The sequence below is a fragment of the Peromyscus maniculatus genome, chromosome 4, assembly GCF_049852395.1.
Source record: "Peromyscus maniculatus bairdii isolate BWxNUB_F1_BW_parent chromosome 4, HU_Pman_BW_mat_3.1, whole genome shotgun sequence".
Taxonomy (NCBI): domain Eukaryota; kingdom Metazoa; phylum Chordata; class Mammalia; order Rodentia; family Cricetidae; genus Peromyscus; species Peromyscus maniculatus.
Window position 1 is genome coordinate 69,472,121 of NC_134855.1, and position 19,621 is coordinate 69,491,741.

General features: G+C 47.2%; 1 protein-coding gene across 2 annotated transcripts in view; it reads right to left on the reverse strand.

The window, feature by feature from the left end:
- Cry2 (cryptochrome circadian regulator 2) overlaps nt 1-1,634 on the reverse strand; it is a 33,711-nt gene extending 32,077 nt beyond the window's left edge. Inside the window, exon 1 of one of the 2 annotated variants that reach the window (XM_006995155.4) lies at nt 1,305-1,634. In XM_006995155.4, coding sequence (XP_006995217.2) covers nt 1,305-1,516 — 212 coding nt within the window. In that variant the 5' untranslated portion in view covers nt 1,517-1,634. The remainder of the gene's footprint in view (nt 1-1,304) is intronic. The other variant, XM_076570093.1, reaches the window with a different exon arrangement.
- Nucleotides 1,635-19,621: the final 17,987 nt, after the last annotated feature.

The following is a 19,621-nucleotide window of genomic DNA, read 5'->3' on the forward strand; positions in this document are numbered from 1 at the left end:
CGGAAACTGGAGCAAGACAGAGTAATAGCGCAGCCTGAAAACAGCGTGGGCTGGCTCTCCACAGGACTATCTTTAGTTGTTCCCTCTGCGTAAATGGGACAGGAAGGGGCATTTAATAGACACGCTACTAGGAGCACTTGCAGACCCCTCTTGGAGAGGAAAGAATGGGGTGCTGAGAGCCACTGTCTCCTGGGAATTACCTTGCTCCTCTGTGCAGCAAGGCCATAAGCAAACATCGCTCATAACAATGCAAACAAATCAAGCCACTGCTAGGAGGCATTTAAAGAGTGATGGGTACATGATGTATCCAAACTTGTTTTTGAATACTGGCTACAGAGAAAATACATCAGCTACCTATTTATTAATTGGGTCACACAATGTGGGGAAGGACTCATCCTCCAGGGAGTTATCAGGGGCTCTTGACATTGTGGTTTTGTGGTTCCTTACCCTTATATCAGCTCCTAAAAGTCTCATCTATAATGGTCCCACTGTCCTCTAAAAATCATACCATGACAATAGGAGGAAGGGCTGACAGGTAATGCCATGCTCTTTGAATATTTTTTAGTAGAGTTGTAACTGCAGAAGGGGTCCTTTCAGATCAGTTAGGGGGCTACCTGGGAGATAGCTCAGCGGATAATGGCACCTGCCTCCTGGCCTGACAACCTGAGTTTGATCCCTGGAGTCAGCTGTATGGTCAATGAGAACCTGCAAGTTGTCCTCTTAACTCTATACACCGCCACGGCATGTCCTTTCCCAAAAAACTTAAAAAGTACATATAATAGTAATTTTAAGGGTTAAGAACTCCTCTGGAGGTCAAGACACAAAGTGGCACTACCCGAAGACGCCCTTGGGGTCTTTTTAATGCTGGCTAAGGCTAAGCCAGGGTCCCTAATCACCACCAGGGTGATTGTGTAAGGATGTTAGCCAGGATGGGAAATCGGGGTGGGAGACAGTCAAACAAATCCGAGGCTTAGGGAAGCCTGAGGGGGCTTGGTCAGAGAGGACCTTCTTCCCTCGAAGAATGCTTTCCCTCACCTCTCCACGCCACCCCATGGCACCTCTCTAAAAGCCCGAGACCAGAAAGTCCCCATTCTGTCAGGAACAGGCTGCAGGTCTTCGCGTTTCGGACGAGAGTGTCGTCAGCACCGAGGAGTCATGACCTCTGTCGTCCCCCGTCCCCCCGCCACCCCGCGCCCCCGCCCGACTGTCGTGGCGTTCAGAGGGGCCAGACCGCTCTGTCAGCGGTGGCCGCAGCCGGAGTCCGCTCGGGGCTCCCACCCCGCCGCGTATAGGGTTCCCCTCACCTCCATCGGTTGATGCCCACAGACGAGGAGGCCGCGAACCACGGATCCAGGATGTAGACGCAGCGCACACAGCGCGCTCCGCGCACGGCCGCCAGCAGCGCGGGGTTGTCGTGGAGCCGCAGCCCTTTGCGGAACCAGTGCACCGAGGACGCGCCGTCAGCGCCCATCGTCGTCGCGGGGACCGTCGCCGCCACCACTGCTGCCGCCGCCATCGCCGCCCCGACTGGGCCTCCAGCAGCGGCTCCGCCCCTGACCACACTGCAGGTCCGGCTCAGCGCCCGCCCGGCGGCCTATGACACCGCGGATCCCCCGACGTGGCCCCGCCCCCCGAGGCCGGGCGCGCCTCTGTGATTGGACGGGACACCCCCTCCGCTCTATTGGCCGGCAGCGCCGGCGCGGGCCCCGCCCCCTCACGTTCCCACCATGTGTGGTCCCCGCCCGGTAGCCGCTCGCCAGTGACGCAGGATGGCGCTGCCGCCCGCCCTGCGTGGGCTGAGTCTGGAGGGACCCCGGATCTCCTACGCGTTTCACGTTCCCCGCCTGCTTCTGGGAAGGACAGGGGTTGCGGTGACTCCCGCTGGTGGCTGATAGACCTGTCACCAGGCCCGTACTTGCGGTTCGTTGTACTGTTCACATGCCAAGCTGAGCGGTGATTGCCTTACACAAACTGCCCTATTTTCTATTCTCATCTCATCCCGGTTACGTTCATTCCACAAGCCCGGATGAAACAGATGCTTGTTAGTCTTATTCTGCCGATGAGGCAAGCTTAGGGCGCCCCAGTTTGAATGGCTTGCGCAATACCGTGAATCCAGTAAGATTCCGCTCTGAAATTTCCGATTTCAAAGCTTCTACTTTTAACTCACTTTCTCGCAGAGAATCTTGGCATTTGCATGCACCAAGGCATAAGGATGAAGAAGAAGCCCTTCTATGCGGCAGAAGTGAGTTTGGGAGAAAGGGCAGGGGCTGCAGAGGATGTGGGTTGAGGCAGTAATTGTGCCCTCAGATGAATTTATTTTCATTTACTTTCTGTTTAGTAGACACAGTGCCGTTATCGTCTACAACTCTGAACTGGATTCCGTGTGGGAATCTGAGATGTGGAGGGCATTATTTCCCTACCTCTTCTTTGGAAGCCCTATGATTCTTTGGAGATTCTAGCACAGTATTTGCAGATTGATCGAGTGCAGCAAATATTGCATCTGCCCTAAGATGGCCTGAGTGGGCAGGAGTGCTAGAGCGGAGGACTGTTTCCATTTGTCCTTGTGTTGGTCCCGTGCTCAGAACCCTTCCTCGACCTGGGAATGAGCAATGAAAGAATCTAGAATTTAGTCAGCAATGTAATGGTGCTAATTGGCACCACTCTCCAACCAGAGCGTCACTGTGATCCTCATTTCCAGAGCTTTGTACATGTTGTTCCCTCATAAAAATCACACGCCCCAGCCCACAGCCTTTGCATCTCCTGTTTTCCCTGTGGCAGCTGTCATTTTCCAGCTTCCCGGATCTAGCGTGCACAGCGCCTCATCTCAATTGGTGCTCTGTTTGATCACTGGCCTTAGCTCACACTAGTGGAATTTCTTAGCTATGGTATGTCTGCTCCATCACGCTATAAGCCCAGACATGCAGGGACCTTGGCTAAGTTACAGTCAGTGTCATTTCCCAGGTCTAGCTCAGTACTTGGCACTGAGGGATCACATGAATCAAAAGGAAGAGACTCAGACTGGCCAGTGCCTTCAAGTCTATCCCAGTGTCTACCTGGCCCTCACCTTTTTTAATCTCCTCTGCAAGTGTTTGCTGAGTGAATTGATGTCCCACATTAAATGTGTTTTTTATTATATTCAATGCCATGTTTAGCTGTGTGTCTGTGTATGAGTATGTGCCCATAAATGTAGGCACCCAATGGAGTCCAGAACAGAGTGTTTCCCAGGATTGGAGTTACAGGTTATTGCCAGCCTCCCAATGTGGATGCTGAGAACCATCCACAAGTTGGGTTCTCTGCAAGAAAAGTACACACTCCTAACCACTGAGCAACCTCTCTAGCCCCTCATTCCTTTTCTCTTGAGGCATTATACTCCTTTCTCTTCTGTCTCCTTGGGTCCCCACAACACTGAGAACCTGCCAGGAAGAAAATAGAGTAAGAAGGGGGTTCTTTCACAAATGGCCTTTCAGGGAGTAAATTCTTCTCTCTCTTTTTTTTTTTTTCTGTTAGACTCCCAGAACGCTGTGTCTGGAAACTGTGAGCTATCTGCAGTCAAGGACTGCCCTATCTTATTTATAGGGAGGCTGAACTCAAATTCCACTTGCTTTTCTTCTGTGTGACCCTGGACAAGCTCGTTGATTTCTCTGTTAGTTGTTATTATTTTATTTATGTGTATGTTTGTCAGTGGATGCCATGTGGATGTGGATGGCAGGAAGGCCAGAAGAGGGCATTGGATCCCTTGGAGCTGGAGCTATAGGGGGTTCTGAGCCACCTGATGCAGGTGCTGGGAACCAGACTCTATTCTTCAGTGTCTTAGTTACTTTTCTATTGCTGTGACAAGTCACCATAACCAAAGCAACTTATAAAGTATTTAATGTGGAGGTTCACAGTTCCAGAAGGTTAGAATCTATGACCATCATGATGAGGAGTATGGCTGCACACAGGCAGACATAGTGCTGGACAGTATCCTATGACCATCATGATGATGAGGATGGCTGCAGACAGGCAGACATAGTGCTGGACAGTAGCCTATGACCATCATGATGAGGAGGATGGCCCCAGGCAGGCAGACATAGTGCTGGACAGTAGCCTATGACCATCATGATGAGGAGGATGGCCCCAGGCAGGCAGGCATAGTGCTGGGCAGTAGCTGAGAGCTCACATCTGATCCACAAGCACGGGACACAGAAGGCTGACTGGGAATGGCTTCAGCTTCTGAAAGCTCAGAGCCTAACCCTAGTGACACACCTCCTCCAATAAGGCCACACCTCCTAATCCTTCCCAGACAGTTCTTCCAACTGTGGACCAAGCATTCAAATATTTGAGCCTACGGAGGGAATTCTCATTGAAACCACCACAAACAAGTAGTTCTTTTGGCCACTGAGCCACCCCTCCAGCCCCTGTCACTTCCTTAATAGATACAACAGGGTTGTAGTGGTTCCATGGGCACAGTGAGCAGCTGCTGTTATGCAGAACAGGCTTTGCATCCAATTTTGCCTTCCTTGCAATTTCCGTGCCTTTTCTTACACATACCACGTGTTCCATAAGTGACCAAGTGAACGAGACTTTTATTAATTAAAAACAAAATTCTAGCAACAATGAAAAACAAAGATAAGCCTAAACAACTCAGTGATTTCTTATGGACACTGCCTGTAAAATCTGAGCCAAGAGGGAGGGGCAGTGTGTTCTCAACAGCTAGCAGTGCCGTGGTTCCATCTTGCTATGTCATCGTCTTTGATGTGGCTTGCGTATTCAGGTTGATAAGGATGACTCATTCCACAGAATGGCTGCCTAGCGCTTGGGTGAATTACCTGGGCAACATTCAAGGGCCAGGAAGTCAGTATGAAGAAAGGGTACTGGAGGACGAAGTCCACTTTGGAATTTTGTGCTTTAAAATGAGTGTAGAGATACCAGGGAGAGGGCAAACAAGCCTGCACATGACTAAAGAAACGGAAATCTGAATTCTATTTCGGCCTCCTCAGAGCTCCTCGCCTTCCTGTTCACATGGGCAACAAACGCTGCTCCTGCTCCCACTAAAGGCAGAAGGGGAGGAGGAGCGAAGGGGAGACCTCGGTACTTCAAGGATGTGACTGGTCAGCTAGAAAGTGAATGTTGTCTGCCTTCCCCGAAGAGTTTTAAAACAGATCGGTTCTGTTTTGTTTGTTTCCTTTCGTCAAAGTCCTCTGTGGAGACGATATGTGACACATTTCTGTTTTGGACCTGCCCTTTGTATAAATATCTGATGATTGGTGGAAAGGTGACCACGCAGAGGGCGGGGCATGCATGGCGACTCTAAGGTGCTCACGCCATCTAGTGGTCAGATCGGAAAGTACGAGTCCATGGGGCTCCTGCCTAAGTGCAGCCGCCAATACGCCCAAACCTAGTGACAAAAATAATCGTCCTTTCAACTATCCAGTTTGAGAAGCCGCTGCGCTTTTTGAAAGCACGGAGCGCAACGCCAGACTCTCTTAGTTCGCTTTTCAGCTCCACCATTAACTAGTAAGTGGTGTATTTACTCGGACAAGCTTCTTAATTTCTCCATGCCCCGTTTTCTTCATTTGAAAAACAGAGATGTAGAGAATGACAGGTGCTGTGTAGCATGAGAGCAAGGTCAATGACAGATGGCTCAAAATTGAGAATCCCGAAGCAGAGCTATAAGAATTGGGGGACAAGGGCTGAAGAGCTTAGGGGCAGTTGGTGCTCATGCAGGGAGCTCGAGTGTAGTCTTCAAGAAATCACTACTTCATGGTGGTTCACAGAGGTCTGTAACTCCAGTTCCAGAGGACCTATGCCATCTCTGGAGTCTGTGGGCACCAGGCATGCAAATGGTGCACACACATACAGGCAGGCAAAACAATCATATAAAATAAAAAATTTGAACATTTTATTCATAACATTATGTCTTTGTTAAATGTGTGTGTGGGGGGGGTGGTTTTCCCTATAATGGTAACGGGTCAACCAGGTACCCTAATGTAAAAAAACAAAAGCCAGAAGAACCTTGATTGCATCAACACTCACACAAGCTCACTCTATGTCTAATGGGCAAACTGAAACAGCAAACTTCTTCACCTTTTGGTGTTGCAGATAATAATTTCTAGAACAAGACATGAAAAACATCCATTCAGCCAGGTGGCGGTGGTGGCGCATGCCTTTAATCCCAGCACTCAGGAGGCAGAGGCAGGTGGATTCTGTCAGTTTGAGGCCAACCTGGTCTACAAAGCGAGTTCCAGTACATCCAGAGCTATTACACAGAGAAACTCTGTCTCGGGAAAACCAAAACCGAAACCAAATCAACCAACCAAACAAAACAACAACAAAAACCCCACATCCATTCAGGGAAAGGCTGTTGAGTTGGAGTTTGGAATTGCATTAAATTTAAGAACATCTGCTTATCAAAAACAATAAGAAAGTGGGGAAACAAATTACAGAAAAGAGGAAGATGTGGTGACCCTAATAACCCCTAAGGAGCTCAAGTCTAGAGCTGGGAGCTGGAATCCTAGCACATGAAGGCCAAGGCAGAAGCACCCCAACTCCCAGGCTAGCATGGCTACATAGCAAGAATCTGTCTCAGAAAACAAATACTCAAAATGAATGAAAGAGCTGAAACCCAGAATACTGAAAGAATCTTACAAACAAAAAAGAGGCACCCAGGGAGTTGCTGTGAACTCCTCCTCCAGGGGCTTGACTATGCGCTTTCCACACACTCACTGCCACCCCAGGGCACGGATGCTCTGGCAGATGCTGGATGCATGGAAAGAGGCTCACCTCTATTCATTCATTGGGAAACATGAAGTAAAAACCACAAGGAGCTACTATTATAGGCACACCAGGATGGGCAAAGTTGGAAGACTGATAAAATCAAGTGCTGGGTGGGGGCAGCAAGGAACAGAAACACTGATACACCGCTGTTGGGAGTGTAAGTCAGCACACTTTCCAAAGCAGCCGTTATATTCTGAAAAACCAAACACCCTACAGTAAACAATATTGTAACAGTTCTCCAGACCTTAGCACAACCAACTCCATGATGGAAGTACCATCCAGGCCATAAAACTCTGCATGTAGACAGTCCCATCACCCAAAATGAGAACATAGGCCTAATTTATCAAAGTCCATAGTTCTGGGAAAGTCTCTAAATGTACCAACTTTGCTTTTTGGCGTCTGTAGCTCACTTCTGGCTAACTGTTCATTAACTGATATCAACCCTGGATATGGTATTTATTTTTAAAAGCTTACTCGGAGAAAGACTTGGGGCCACCTTGGGATCCCAAACACCCAGGGCAGTTGCCAGCTGGCTAGTGAAGAATTTCTATTGACTTAAATCTCTGTTCGAGCAGTCTTCTCTGGTGGATACCCCAAAACAGTATACAATATGGCCCGGTAAATTAACTTCTAGCATATACCAAACAAAAAATAAATGTGTGTGTGTCCCCAAAGACATGTATAGGCATCTTCACAGGAATGTTATCAGTGACAGTTCTAAATAAAAAGCAATGCAAGTGTCCGTAAGGAATGAATGGATAAATACATTTACCATACCCTATCAAAAGAATATTAAACAGAAGTAAAAATGAATAACCTATAGTTGTAAATGGAGACAGGGATGAGCCTCATAAACAAAAGAAGCCAGACAGAAAAGAATTCATTTATAAATGAACATATCCACTATGTGAAGTTCACAACCAGGAAAAGTAATGTTTGGTGTTAATAGCCAAAGAAGACATAACTCAAATGTCCATCATCCAATTGATGGATTAATAAAATATGGTATATATAGATATCCATATAAAGGAATAGGATTAATCTCTAAAAGGGAAGTTCTGACATGAACTACATCATGGATGAATCTTAAAAACATATTAAGTAGTCAGCCCCAAAATACCATATATGAGAATTCCACTTTACATAAAATGTTCAAAATGGGCAAATCTACAGAGGTAGGAAACGTGTTTTCTGGGGTCGGAAGGGTTGGAGAAGATGTATTCTCAGTTACTTAAAGGGCTGAGCCAGGACGATCCCAAGTTCAAGGTCTGCCTGAGCTATAGAGTGACCTCAAGGCCACTGGGGACAACCCAATGTCTCCAAACAAAACTCAAAAAGAGGGCTGAGGGCAAATCTGAAGAAGAAAGTATTCCATGATGGATGGTAATGATGACATCACACCTTTGTGAAAAAGCTAAAAACTGCTCAGGTGTGTACTGGGAGTGGGTGGGGCTTTTGGAGTGTAAACCATATCTAAACAATTCTGTTGACAGAAAAATTACAGAGCATTGCCACAGAAACGGAAAATAAACTTTAGCCCAGCATAGGACTTCCAAGAGAAAACTTTCCCTTCAAATTCTAAAGTCCATTTACATGGTTCCCATCAATTTTGCTTTTTTTTTTCTTTTAAAATTGGTTTTCCGTTGATGTATGAGGCTCTTTATTTACCTGAATTATGTGACTGGCTTTAGTAATTTTGTTTGTTTTTGAGACAGGGTCTCATTGTGCAGCCTGGCTGGCATGGAACTTGCTACGGAGACCAGGCTGATCCTTAGACTCACAGAGCCTGCCTGAGGTTGGATTGAAGGCAGGTGCTGCCACAACCAGCTAGTTTATGACAATAAATAAACAAGTCTGTTGTGTCAAGTCTGAAGAGATTTAAGTTTGCAAGTTAAAAAATAACAACAAGAACTCATATATGGCATTAGATACCTGGACAGCGGTGGCTACTTTGGTATGAGGGCATCTATGGAAATTTCTGGAATGGATGATGTTCATTCTGTGGTGTTCACTGGGACATATTTGATTTATATTTATATTTATGATTCATCCCTGTGGTTGTACATGTGGGGGCTTGAATGGGATACCCCTGTATTCTTGGGGTGATAAAGTTGGGGTAGAATTAGAAGGCATGGCCTTGATAGAAGATGTGTGTCACTGGGGGAAGGCTTTCAGGTCTCAAGAGTCATGCTCTGTGTCCTGTGTGCTCTGCCTTCTTCCCGCTATGGGTTTGAGATGTGAACCCTTAGCTCTCAGCTTTGAGTTCCAGTCTCCATGCCTGCCTGCTTGCTACCATGCTTCCTGCCATGATGGTGATGGACTCTATTGCTCTGGAACTATGAGCCCCAAATAAACCCTTCCTTGTGTGAGCTGCCTTGGTCATGATGTGCATCACAGCAACAGATGGGTAACAAGACAGCATGCATGTTAGACTTCCGTTTAGAAGCTTAAGAAAAAGCAGTGCTCAAGCTGGGATTGGTATGATGGGTTCAGAGTCCACTCATCTGCACCTGTCCTTTTTCTTTTCTTTTTTTTTTTTTTCCTTCTTTTTCAAGACAGGGTTTCTTTGTGGAGCCCTGACTGTCCTGGAACTTGCTCTGTAGGCCAGGCTGGCCTCAAACTCACAGAGATCCACCTGCCTCTACCTCTCAAATGCTAGGATTAAAGGCATGCGCCACCACTGCCTGGCTATACCTGTCCATTTAAATAGGTTTCTCTGCTAATGCATTTGGCCAGATCAAGCCAAACTGAAAAAGTGTAATAACAGGTTTATTTGAGCAAAGCAACTCCCAGACGAGTTCAGAGTGAGGTCAGAGAAGTCACACCCCCGAACTAAAGCAGGGAGACTTTATAAGTTGTAGGGGAGGGGTGATGACATGTCAGCCACAGCTGATTTGTGCCCAAGTGTGGTCAAAAGCTGAGCAGTGAGGCGGGGACTTGGGCAGCTGGCGGGGCAACAGGGGAGGAAGCTGCAGTAGTCGCCAAGAAGCAGAACTGGGCTTTTTGACTCCCTTCCTTTGTTCTGAGGCTCTTTGAGCTGGCTGGGTTTGGAGAGAGAGACAGGAATGGGGCTTTCATGATCATGCAGGGGGAGGGTGGAGGTTCCAACTGAATATCCCGACCTTTTTTTGGGTATATAGGCACTGGTTCAAATCTGGCTACTTCTTTTTGTTGTTATTGTTTTGTTTTCAAGACAGGGTTTCTCTGCAGCTTTTGGAGCCTATCCTGGAACTCGCTCTGTAGACCACGCTAGCCTCAAAACTCAGTTTCACCTGTGAGTGAGAGTTTCACTGTGGTGTTCACCCTGGTACTGCCTGTGATGCTCACTGTGGTGTTTACTGTGATACTGAGTATCACAGTATGTTCACAGTAGTGCTCACTCATGGTGCTCCCTCACGGTGCTCACAGTGGTGCTCACTCATAGTACTCACTGTTGTTCACTATGGTGTTCACAGTGGTGCTTACTTATGGTGCTCACCTGTGGAGCTCACAGTGATGATCACGAGTGGTGCTCACCCATGATGTGTCCTGTAACTTCACTATAACCTCAGTTCTGAACACACAGCGTCTGCCCTCTGCACCATGCATGCTGTCAGGTCCTACAACACCAGGGAACGCTGCCTGTAACACCTCAGCACACTATGAACTGGAGTGCTTTCAGCAGGCAGGTACAATTTCTGCTCTTCTAAAACCATCATGGTTAATTATAGAAAACAAAGACTTTTTAATACTTTCCTGTGAGTATTCCTCAGCATACTAGAATCACATTAGTGCCTTTTGGATTGTGTGTGTTAGAATGTTTGATTTTAAAACTGTTGTTTGAGTTGCTAGCTTGAGTTTCACTGAAAATCAAATTTGAGCAGTTGAGGTGGCTTCTTGGATAAAAAGATTCTGCTGTGAGGCCCGAGGACCTGAGTTATCTCCCGGGACCCACTTACAGAAGGAGAGGATCAATTTGTGTGGGGTGTACACACACCCACACAAATAAATAAACAAATAAGCAAATAGAATCTAATGTTAAAATAATCATATTGATTTTGGTTTAGATTAGAACAGAATTTCTGGCAAATGGCCCTAAACATACTCTGTACAGCATTGATGCTTACAGAATCAAAATATCAGTCAACTCTGAAGACACTGTACATCCTGCAGCGTCAAATACCCAGCCACGATCCAATTCTTTCTATAAAAATAAACAAGCACATCCTTCTCATTAGCATGCAAATTTGCTTTCATTGCTAATGAATGGTTAAAATTATATGCATATAAAAGAATTGTTTTGAAATAAATTTATTATTTATTATCAGTAATATCTGATATGCATATGTATTTTCAATATTTTATCTATAATTATTTTTTGTGTGTGTATACACGTGTGCACCTGAGTGCATGCTATGGTACATGTGTGGAGTTCTAACACACACAATCCAAAGGCACTAATGTGATTCTTGTATCCTGAGAAATACAGGAAAGTATTAAAAAGTCTTTGTTTCCTATAATTAACCATGATGGTTTTAGAAGAGCAGAAATTTTATCTGCCTGCTAAAAGCATACTTTTCATCTTTAAATGGGTTCTGGGGATTGAAATCAAGTCACCAGGTTTCTGTGGCAAGTACCTTTACTGCTGAGCTGCCCCGTTGGCGCTGTGTCCTTATTTTATATAACTAGATAGCCAGTGTTGTATAAAAATTTCTCACTGAACAGTGAATGAATCTTGAGTAGAAAAGTCTTAATAGCCTGCTGTAGGGTACCGAGTGTCCTGGGGATCTCCCTAGGAACCGAAGAGGACTGCTGTGCAGGCCACAGGAGTTGAGCTTGGCTGCTGGCAGTACCTGGGCTCCTGTAGACAGGGTTGTTTCACCCCAGCAGGAAGTGGCCAGGGTGCCTTTTCATCAGTCCATCCTAGGCGTTTGCCAGGCAGCCTCAGTCTCTGCTGACCCTGAACTAAGGACAAGGCCATGAGCAAGTGACCACCTTTCTGATCTTTGCCTCATCCAAGACGTACCCTTCCAGCCTAGGTGTGGCCATTGGATGTTGGAACAAGCCAGGGAAGGAGTGGGAGGCCGTGCTCAGAACCCTTGGGACTGAGCCATGAGTCACCTCCAGCTCTCGGGAGGGCTGCTCTCAGTTCCTACCCTGGGTGACAAGGAGCAAGCCCAGACAGTGGACCTTTCATTGACAAAGAGCTAATACAGTAAAGCAAAACCACGAACAAAGGACAGCCTGTAGCCTGTTCCTTCTAAACCAGAAATTTCGTGGGTTGTTGCCCATGAAAGAAGAGCAACTGTTGCTTAAGCTCAAGGAAGGAAAGGGGTGTGTGTGTGTGTGTGTGTGTTGGCTTTCCGACTCTGATTCTTGCTGGGTGACTTGTGGCAAGGCCCTTAACTTTTCCAGCTGCAGCTCCCATATCTATGAGACAGAGCTCATGGGGCTGGAGAGATGGTGGAGTGGTTGATCACATATCCTGCTCTCCCAGAGGACCCAAGTTCAATTCCTAGCACCTCCATTAGTTGTCTCACAACGGCCTGTAACTCCAGCTCCAGGGGTATCTGCACCCCTGGCCTCTGTGGGCACCCACACTCATGTGCACATACCCACACAGACACATATATATCATTTAAAATTAATAAAAATAAATAAAAAGAAAACAGAATTCATAACTTTACCTCCCTCCTAGGCTATTGCAAGGATTATGTTTGCTAAATTGTGTAGTTTACCCTGCCCTGAGTGTTGAGTGATGGGGTTAGAATTATTATGATAACTGGTTATTAGGATTATTATGTCACCTCAGGTGTGTGGTTTTCCTGACATTGCTATTATTTTATTAATTAATTTTATTTTTATGCCTTTATTACTTTATGTGTATGGTGTTTTGCCTGCATGTATGTCTGTAAACCATGGGTGTGCCTGGTTCCCAAGGAGACCAAAAGAAGGCACTGGACCCCCTGGACCTGGAGTTCCAGGTGTTGTGAGCCGCTGGCTTTGGGTCCTGGGAACTGAACTAGGTCTTTTGGAAGAGCAGCCATTACTCTTAACTGCTGAGCTATCTCTTCAGCCCTAACTAATTCATTTTTGAGAGAACACTTCTGTATGTAGCCCAGGCTGGACTTGAACTTGCAGAATCATCCTGCCTCAGCCTCCTAAGGGTTAGGATTACAGGTGTGCACGACCACACCCAGTTTTTTACATGATGTTGGTGGTTGAACTCAGGACTTTGTGCATGCCAGGCAAGCACTCTACCAACTGAGCTACGTTTCCAGCCCCTCCCCATTTTTTTTTGTGCATGAGTTATTTTACTGTTGTAAAATATGCACAGCACAAATTAACCATTTTAACCAGGTTGCATCATCCCACATAGAAACTCCATACCCATCAGACAGCAGGCTACCATTCCTTCCTCCCAATGCCTTAGTTACCTCTGCTCTGGTACCAGCTCCTGAAAACTAACCCCCAACCACATAAGTGTCCCTTGTGTCTGGTTTCTCCCACTTAGATATTTCCAAGTGTAGCCCCATGCTTTCAAAGGATGGAATAGCGGCAGATCTCACAGAGTACAGTTGGCGTCCCAGGAGATTATAATGAAGTTCCTGCCAGCCAGTGATGCTGTGATGTACATCACATAGAAACACAAAGCATATGGTTTAAGCAAAGCACCACGCCACAGTCACAAAAGTATAGTCTATGGCATGGGATAATGATGACGAAGGACAATGATGGGCTCTGTGTCTTCTGTACCATGCTTTGTCCTGTGGGTTTGGGGGCATACGCACCTGCCATACAGAAGGGGTCTTGGCCTCACACACCTGGTGCCTCAGGAGGCCTTGATGAGGGAGTAACTTCAGCTTTCTCTAAGTGAGGAGATTGCCTAATCAGGCCGTTCTTCTCCGGAGGAACTCCTATCGTGAAGTACTGCCTGAGTGTGGTCCGCTGTATCTGTGCAGGGTGTTTCGTTTCATAAGTCATCTGCTGACAGACACTGCTGTGTCCACTTCGGGATTTTGTGTGTAGTGCCACTGTGAATATGAGCACCCTTCTTTCCAGGCAGCTCTATTGAGACATAGCACCTATGTCAAAAAAGGCACCCACTTAAATGTATAAGTCAATGCTTTTATTACAGCCAGAGCTGTGCAGCCGCCTCCACCATCTAATTTTAGAGCATCTCCTCTCCCCTCCCACCTCAGAGGGAATGAGTGGCAGCCTGAGGCAGCCACCCATCTACTTCCTGTCTCTAGAGGTTTGCCAACCCTAGGCATTTCACATAAACATAATCATATACCATGTCCATGCGCTTTCATTGCTGTTATTTTTTTTTTTTGAGACAAGGTCTCATACAGCCTGAGTGGGCATGAAGCTTGCTGTGTAGATCAGGATGACCTTGAACTTCTGGTCATCTTGCCCCTACTTCCTGAGGCTGACAATTGCAGATGTGTTCCACATCATTTTATGCAATTCTGGGGATCAAACTCTGGGCTTCACACATGCTAGGCAAGCATTTTGCCAACTCAGCCACATACCCAGCCCCCACCATCTTTATTTAGCATCATATTCGAAGGCTGATATATTGCTCCTTGTTTATGCCATGGCCGACTGGCTCAAAGTGGGGGCAAGGATTTCCCCAGGCTCTCAGCAAACTCCGCCAGGCCAGAGTGCTGTTCATGGTTTGTGTGGTTGCATTCTTCATAAAAACTCTTTTTAAGAGCCTTCCACACACTGGCCACTTCACCAGTACTGGCTAGGTGATGAAACGCACTGGATGTGGTGACATACACTTGTAATCCCAGCAGTCAGGAGGTGGAGACAGGAGGGTCAGAAGTTCAAAGTCATGCCCAGCTACATAGGAAATTTGAGGCCAACCTTAGATCCTTGAGACCCTGTACAAGGCCACAGAGCTGGCAGGGGACAGAACTGAGATTTGATCCCAGGCAGTGTGGCCACAGAGGCGGAGCTGCACAGAGAAAGAGGCTTTCTCTGAGAGTGTGCTGCTGCCCAGTGTGCCCAGTGTGCCCAGTGCCTCCTTCTTAGTCTTTGCTTTGTTGGAGCAAACCTGCCTCCGGCTTCTGCCTTCCCTGCAGGTTCTGGACTCTCTTGCCCAGTCCTGAGCAAGTGTAGGAGAAAAGAAGCCGCCTCCCCTTCCCAGCTACCACAGGGAGCGCCCTCTGTCCGACCCCGTGGGCATTTGCCTCTCCCTGTGTGACCACCCAAGAATAGACTCCACTCACTTCTTCCAGCCTTTCTGCTACCTGTCAAGAAAACTCTTCTCCATTTTAAGGCCCTTGCAGCCTTCCTGTAGTGCCTCCCTCCCTCCCTTCCTCCCTCCCTCCTCTCCTTTTGTGGCTTTATTGAGTTATAATTGGCAAATAAAAATTTTATATGTTGAAGGCATATAATGTAATATTTTGATGTCTGAATATGGTATGAAATGATTGTTGTAATCAAACTAATTAACCTATTTATCGCCTTAGGTAGTAATCTTTTTATTAGTGGTATGGATATTTAAGATTTACTCTTAGCAAATTACAAGTATACAATGTCATGTTATTAATTTAGTCACTATTTCAGTCTTTCTAACCAAATTCCCTCGACCACTAAGCCTGTGTCTATTTTTATTGGACAGTTTGATCTGAGATCGGAAAGGACAGTATACTGGTACTAGTTAGATGAAGAAGGGAGAAACACCACAGATAGAGGGAGCAGCATGGGCAAAGGTCCTGAGGTAGGTGGGAACATCGAGGATGGATGGCAGAAGGCTAGAGTGCTGAATGAGATAAGTACCAGTCAGGCATCCAGCTTCCTCCCGTCCCTGTGCGCATCCATTTTCAGGTGCAGCTGCCTCTTTCACAGCAGCGAAATGACCAATCAAACCCTTCCTTTTGCAAAGGAGAGGGAAATCGTCAGGATGCTCTCCACCATGACGCCTCCCCTCAGCTCACTTTGACCTGGGCTGCATGCCTGCCACTGCCCAGACCAATAGGCAGGGATTACCGGTGTAATCCAGACCAACAACAATTCACCCCTGGGCTGGGGCAGAGCCTGGCTTCAGGGAGCTGTGATAGGTACTTTCTCAGCAGGAAGAGGGAATTGTGGGTAGGCTGCAGTGTTGCTACCAAATGACTGTGCCTCTCCTACCTATTAACATGATTATGAGACCCGAGGGATTTGGGGAGCAAATTGGTAGGCTAGAATTCACCACTTGACTCTCTCAGAAGAGATCGTGAAGCCCCACTGCCAGCCTTGCTCAGGATAACAGCCAGCCTTGCTGCTGGTCCCTCATTCACACTGCCATCATCACAGTAGCAACACCAACCTCAGAACTGGTCTCTCAGACTCCCTGTAAAGTAGCAAGAGGTCAGCAAGGAAGGCTGTGGAGCATCCCACCCTGCCCACAAAGTCCAGTGTTGCGGGATGTTTGAACAAGTTGTAAAGATGCGTCACTGGTCTACCTTGCCTGCCTAAAGCACCGGATTGGCTTAATAAAGGGCTGAATGGCCAACAGCTAGGCAGGAGAGGATAGGCGGCATTTCAGGGGAGAGAGAGGAACAGGAGGAATCTGAGGTGCATGGAGAGACACGAGGGAGTCAGACATACAGAATGGAGGTGAGGTTGAAAAAAAACAACCACATGGCAGAATGTAGATCAACAGAAGAGGGTTCATTTAAGTTATAGGAGCTAGTTGGGAACAAGCCTAAGCTAAAGGCCAAGCTTTCATAATTAATAATAAGTCTCTGTGTCATTGTTTGGGGGCCGGAGATGCCAAAGAAAGTCTGACAAGAAAGACTCGTTATAATCCAGAATTGTTTAGCGCTGCAGGAAAATGGCGGAAGCAGCCAGAGAGATCTTTCTGGAAGCTTGTCTGTGGAGGTGGAGAAAGAAGGGCATTTTAACTGAGCAAGGCCGTGGTGGCCTCTCACTTATAGACCCACGGCCACCTTTGCTCCGTGGGTCTTGTGTGATGCTCTACCTCTCACAGATGTGGCAAGCTTTCAAAGAATTTAAATGCCAAGACGCCTGCACACAGGGCCCTGGGCTGCAGCCAGCACGAATGTTTGCCACACAGCCCACACAGCATCTTACAATCTGAGTTTCCTTTAAAGCCCAGGAGACTGAATATAAAATTCCAGATTTCTTGCAAGGAAGTTCTAGCAATTTAGGCTTGCCACAGTTTGGAGACGGTTACCCCACAAGTCCCCAGTGGGAAGATTTGGACAAAGGGGTGACTTCTTTAAGAGGCGGGACCTAGTGGGAGGGACTGGTCATGATCAACATCGTGGTGGGACTAATGCTGGTCTCGGGAGTGGATTAGCTCCCACAAGAGTGGGCTGTTTTTACAGTCTGGCTGTTCTCAGAGTCTTGCTTCTTCCCTCACAGAGGGCCACTCTTTGGCACACACCCACGACATCAGGTAACACGGGACATACCAGGAGCACCCTGGACAGATGTCACGCTGTTTAAATCTTCCAACTATCAGAACAAGGAGCCTATGACCCTGTTATCTTTATATATTGTCCAGAATTAGGTGTTTTGATATAGCAACACAAGACGGACTAGACAAGCACATGCTCAAATGATAGAAGATGACAGGAGTTGGGTAGCTGGCCCTCCAGTCCAGTTCACTGTGGTCCCCACTCAGTCCACATGGATGTAACGGGTGGTCCATGCTGGTGTTCTCATTAGGACTTCATGCCTGTGCCTCCCACGATGGCAGCAGGAGGGAGGGAGCAGAGATGCCCTGGGGAGATGAGGGCAGCTCCCACAGGTCAGCTCTCTCCTAGCGGGCACGGAGCTGTCCCAGCAGCCCTCCCAGCCAAATCCCCAGGTCTGGGTAGCAGATGGGATAAGTCTGTACAAAGTCACACTGCTCTTCCTCTGGGAGCTAGGTCATGTATGCCACATGCGTTATCTCATCCTGTGTTACCAGGGAAATCGGGGTCTCTGCTTGGGGTTCTTAGTCTGGTTAATAAAATAATTTAAAGGTTGGAGCAATGGCTCGGTGGTTAAGAGCATTGTCTGTCCTTCCATAGGACCCAGGTTCAATTCCCAGCACTAGCATGGAAGTTCCTAACTCCAGTCCCAGGGAATGCAACACCCTCTTTGACTTCCACTGGCATCTGGCATGCACATGGTGCAAACATACATGCAAGCAAAACACCCATACATAAAATTATATATATATATATGCTATTTTTTATTTTTATATATTTTCTTTTAAAGAAAAGCTGGCAGACTTGCGAAGGTACTTGGCTATGGCCCTGTAAGAGACTGTGCCAGGAGGCAGGAATTCTGGGAAGGAAAGATATATTATTTAATTGAAGGGATAATTATTCCTCCTAGTTCTTCAGCATGGTGTAAGGTGGATCTGCTTCCTGAGGGTGGTCCTTGGAGACTGACCTGCCCAAAGGAATGTTAGGTCTTCGTCCAGGCTGGAGATTCCATTTTCTTGATCTGAAGAAAATGCTTTTACCTTAATGGTTCTTTTCTGCCACTGTGACCCTGTCACCCACTGCCCTCTGGAAGAGGGAATAGTGTCATCCTACTCTACAGATTAGACAAACAAGGTTCCGAGATGTCCAGACATTACAGTCACAGCCGAGACGTGGCCAGGAAACTGAGGCTTCGGCAGTGTGGTGATCAAGGAAACAGCTGGCAAGGCTGACATTCTGCTATGGTGCGGATCCTCAGCCACCCCAGAGGTCATCTGTAAGTCGTAGGCTTGGTTACCATGGAGACAGAACCCCCAGGCAGCAGTGCAGGGGTGCCTAATGAGAAGTCCTTAGTCATCAGGGTGAGCCCCCCTTTTCATGGGCTCTCTAGCTATGAGGTCAGTGATTGTGATTTTGCTTCATAATCCAGCCAAGATGCGCTGCCTCAACACAGGCCCACAGCAGGGCCATTAGTCATGGACTGAACTCAACAATGGTTAGAAAAACATGCCCTTTCTGGAGTCTTGCTCTATAGCCCGGTGTAGCCCGAATTCTAATTAGTCTTAATAGTAAAAACCCAGTGTCAGGTATCAGGGTGGAAGCTGGAAGATCAGAGAAGCAGAGCAGCCAGCCACTGGAAAGACATCTTACCTCTAGGAATCCTCAGACTGAAAGGGCCGAGCTCCTGTCTCCACCCTGCCTTATCACTTCCTCTCTCTGGCCAGCCATATCACTTCCTGTTTCTTCCTCTCAAGTACTGGGATTAAAGGTGTGTGCCTCCACTGCCCGGCCTCTAGTGGCTAGCTCACACTGTCATCTCCAGGCAGGCTTTATTTGTTAGAGCACAAACAAGTATCACCATAGCCCAGGCTATCCTCCAGTTTTCTCTCTTCCGGCCTCCTCCAGAGTGCAAGGATCATAGGCAGAGTATCCCGCCTGGCCAACCATTTCTCTTTACAAGTTGATGAACTCAGGTAGTGTGCGACACAGCGACAGAAAGCTGTCTAGACAGACTGCAACTTGGCCTCAGCTCACTTCAAAGAGTGACAAACAGTTTTGACCGCTGGTATTTTTTTAAGATTTGGAATTTGGGGGGCCTTTTACAGGGCTCTCCAGTCCCGTGTTTACCACTGTTATGCCCAGATCTTGGGGACCCCCAAAAGACCACATGGAGACTGAATCTTGCATGTAAAAGCAAAGAGCCTTTATTTTCAAGCTCCAGGGCTTGGTCTGTCTGTCCCCTGCATCGGTGGGAGCAGAGAGCCCTGAGCCCAAGCAGGGTCGAGTTTTTTGTTTTGTTTTTAAATCATAGCAGAGGTTGGGGTGAGGGGATTTCTAGGGTTCAGGATCCTGATTGGCTGATAATTGTCTAGGTATCTTTAAAACAAAAATAGGTATGTGCTAAACTCAGGGACATCTGGCCACCTTATCGAATGGTTGGAATGTTT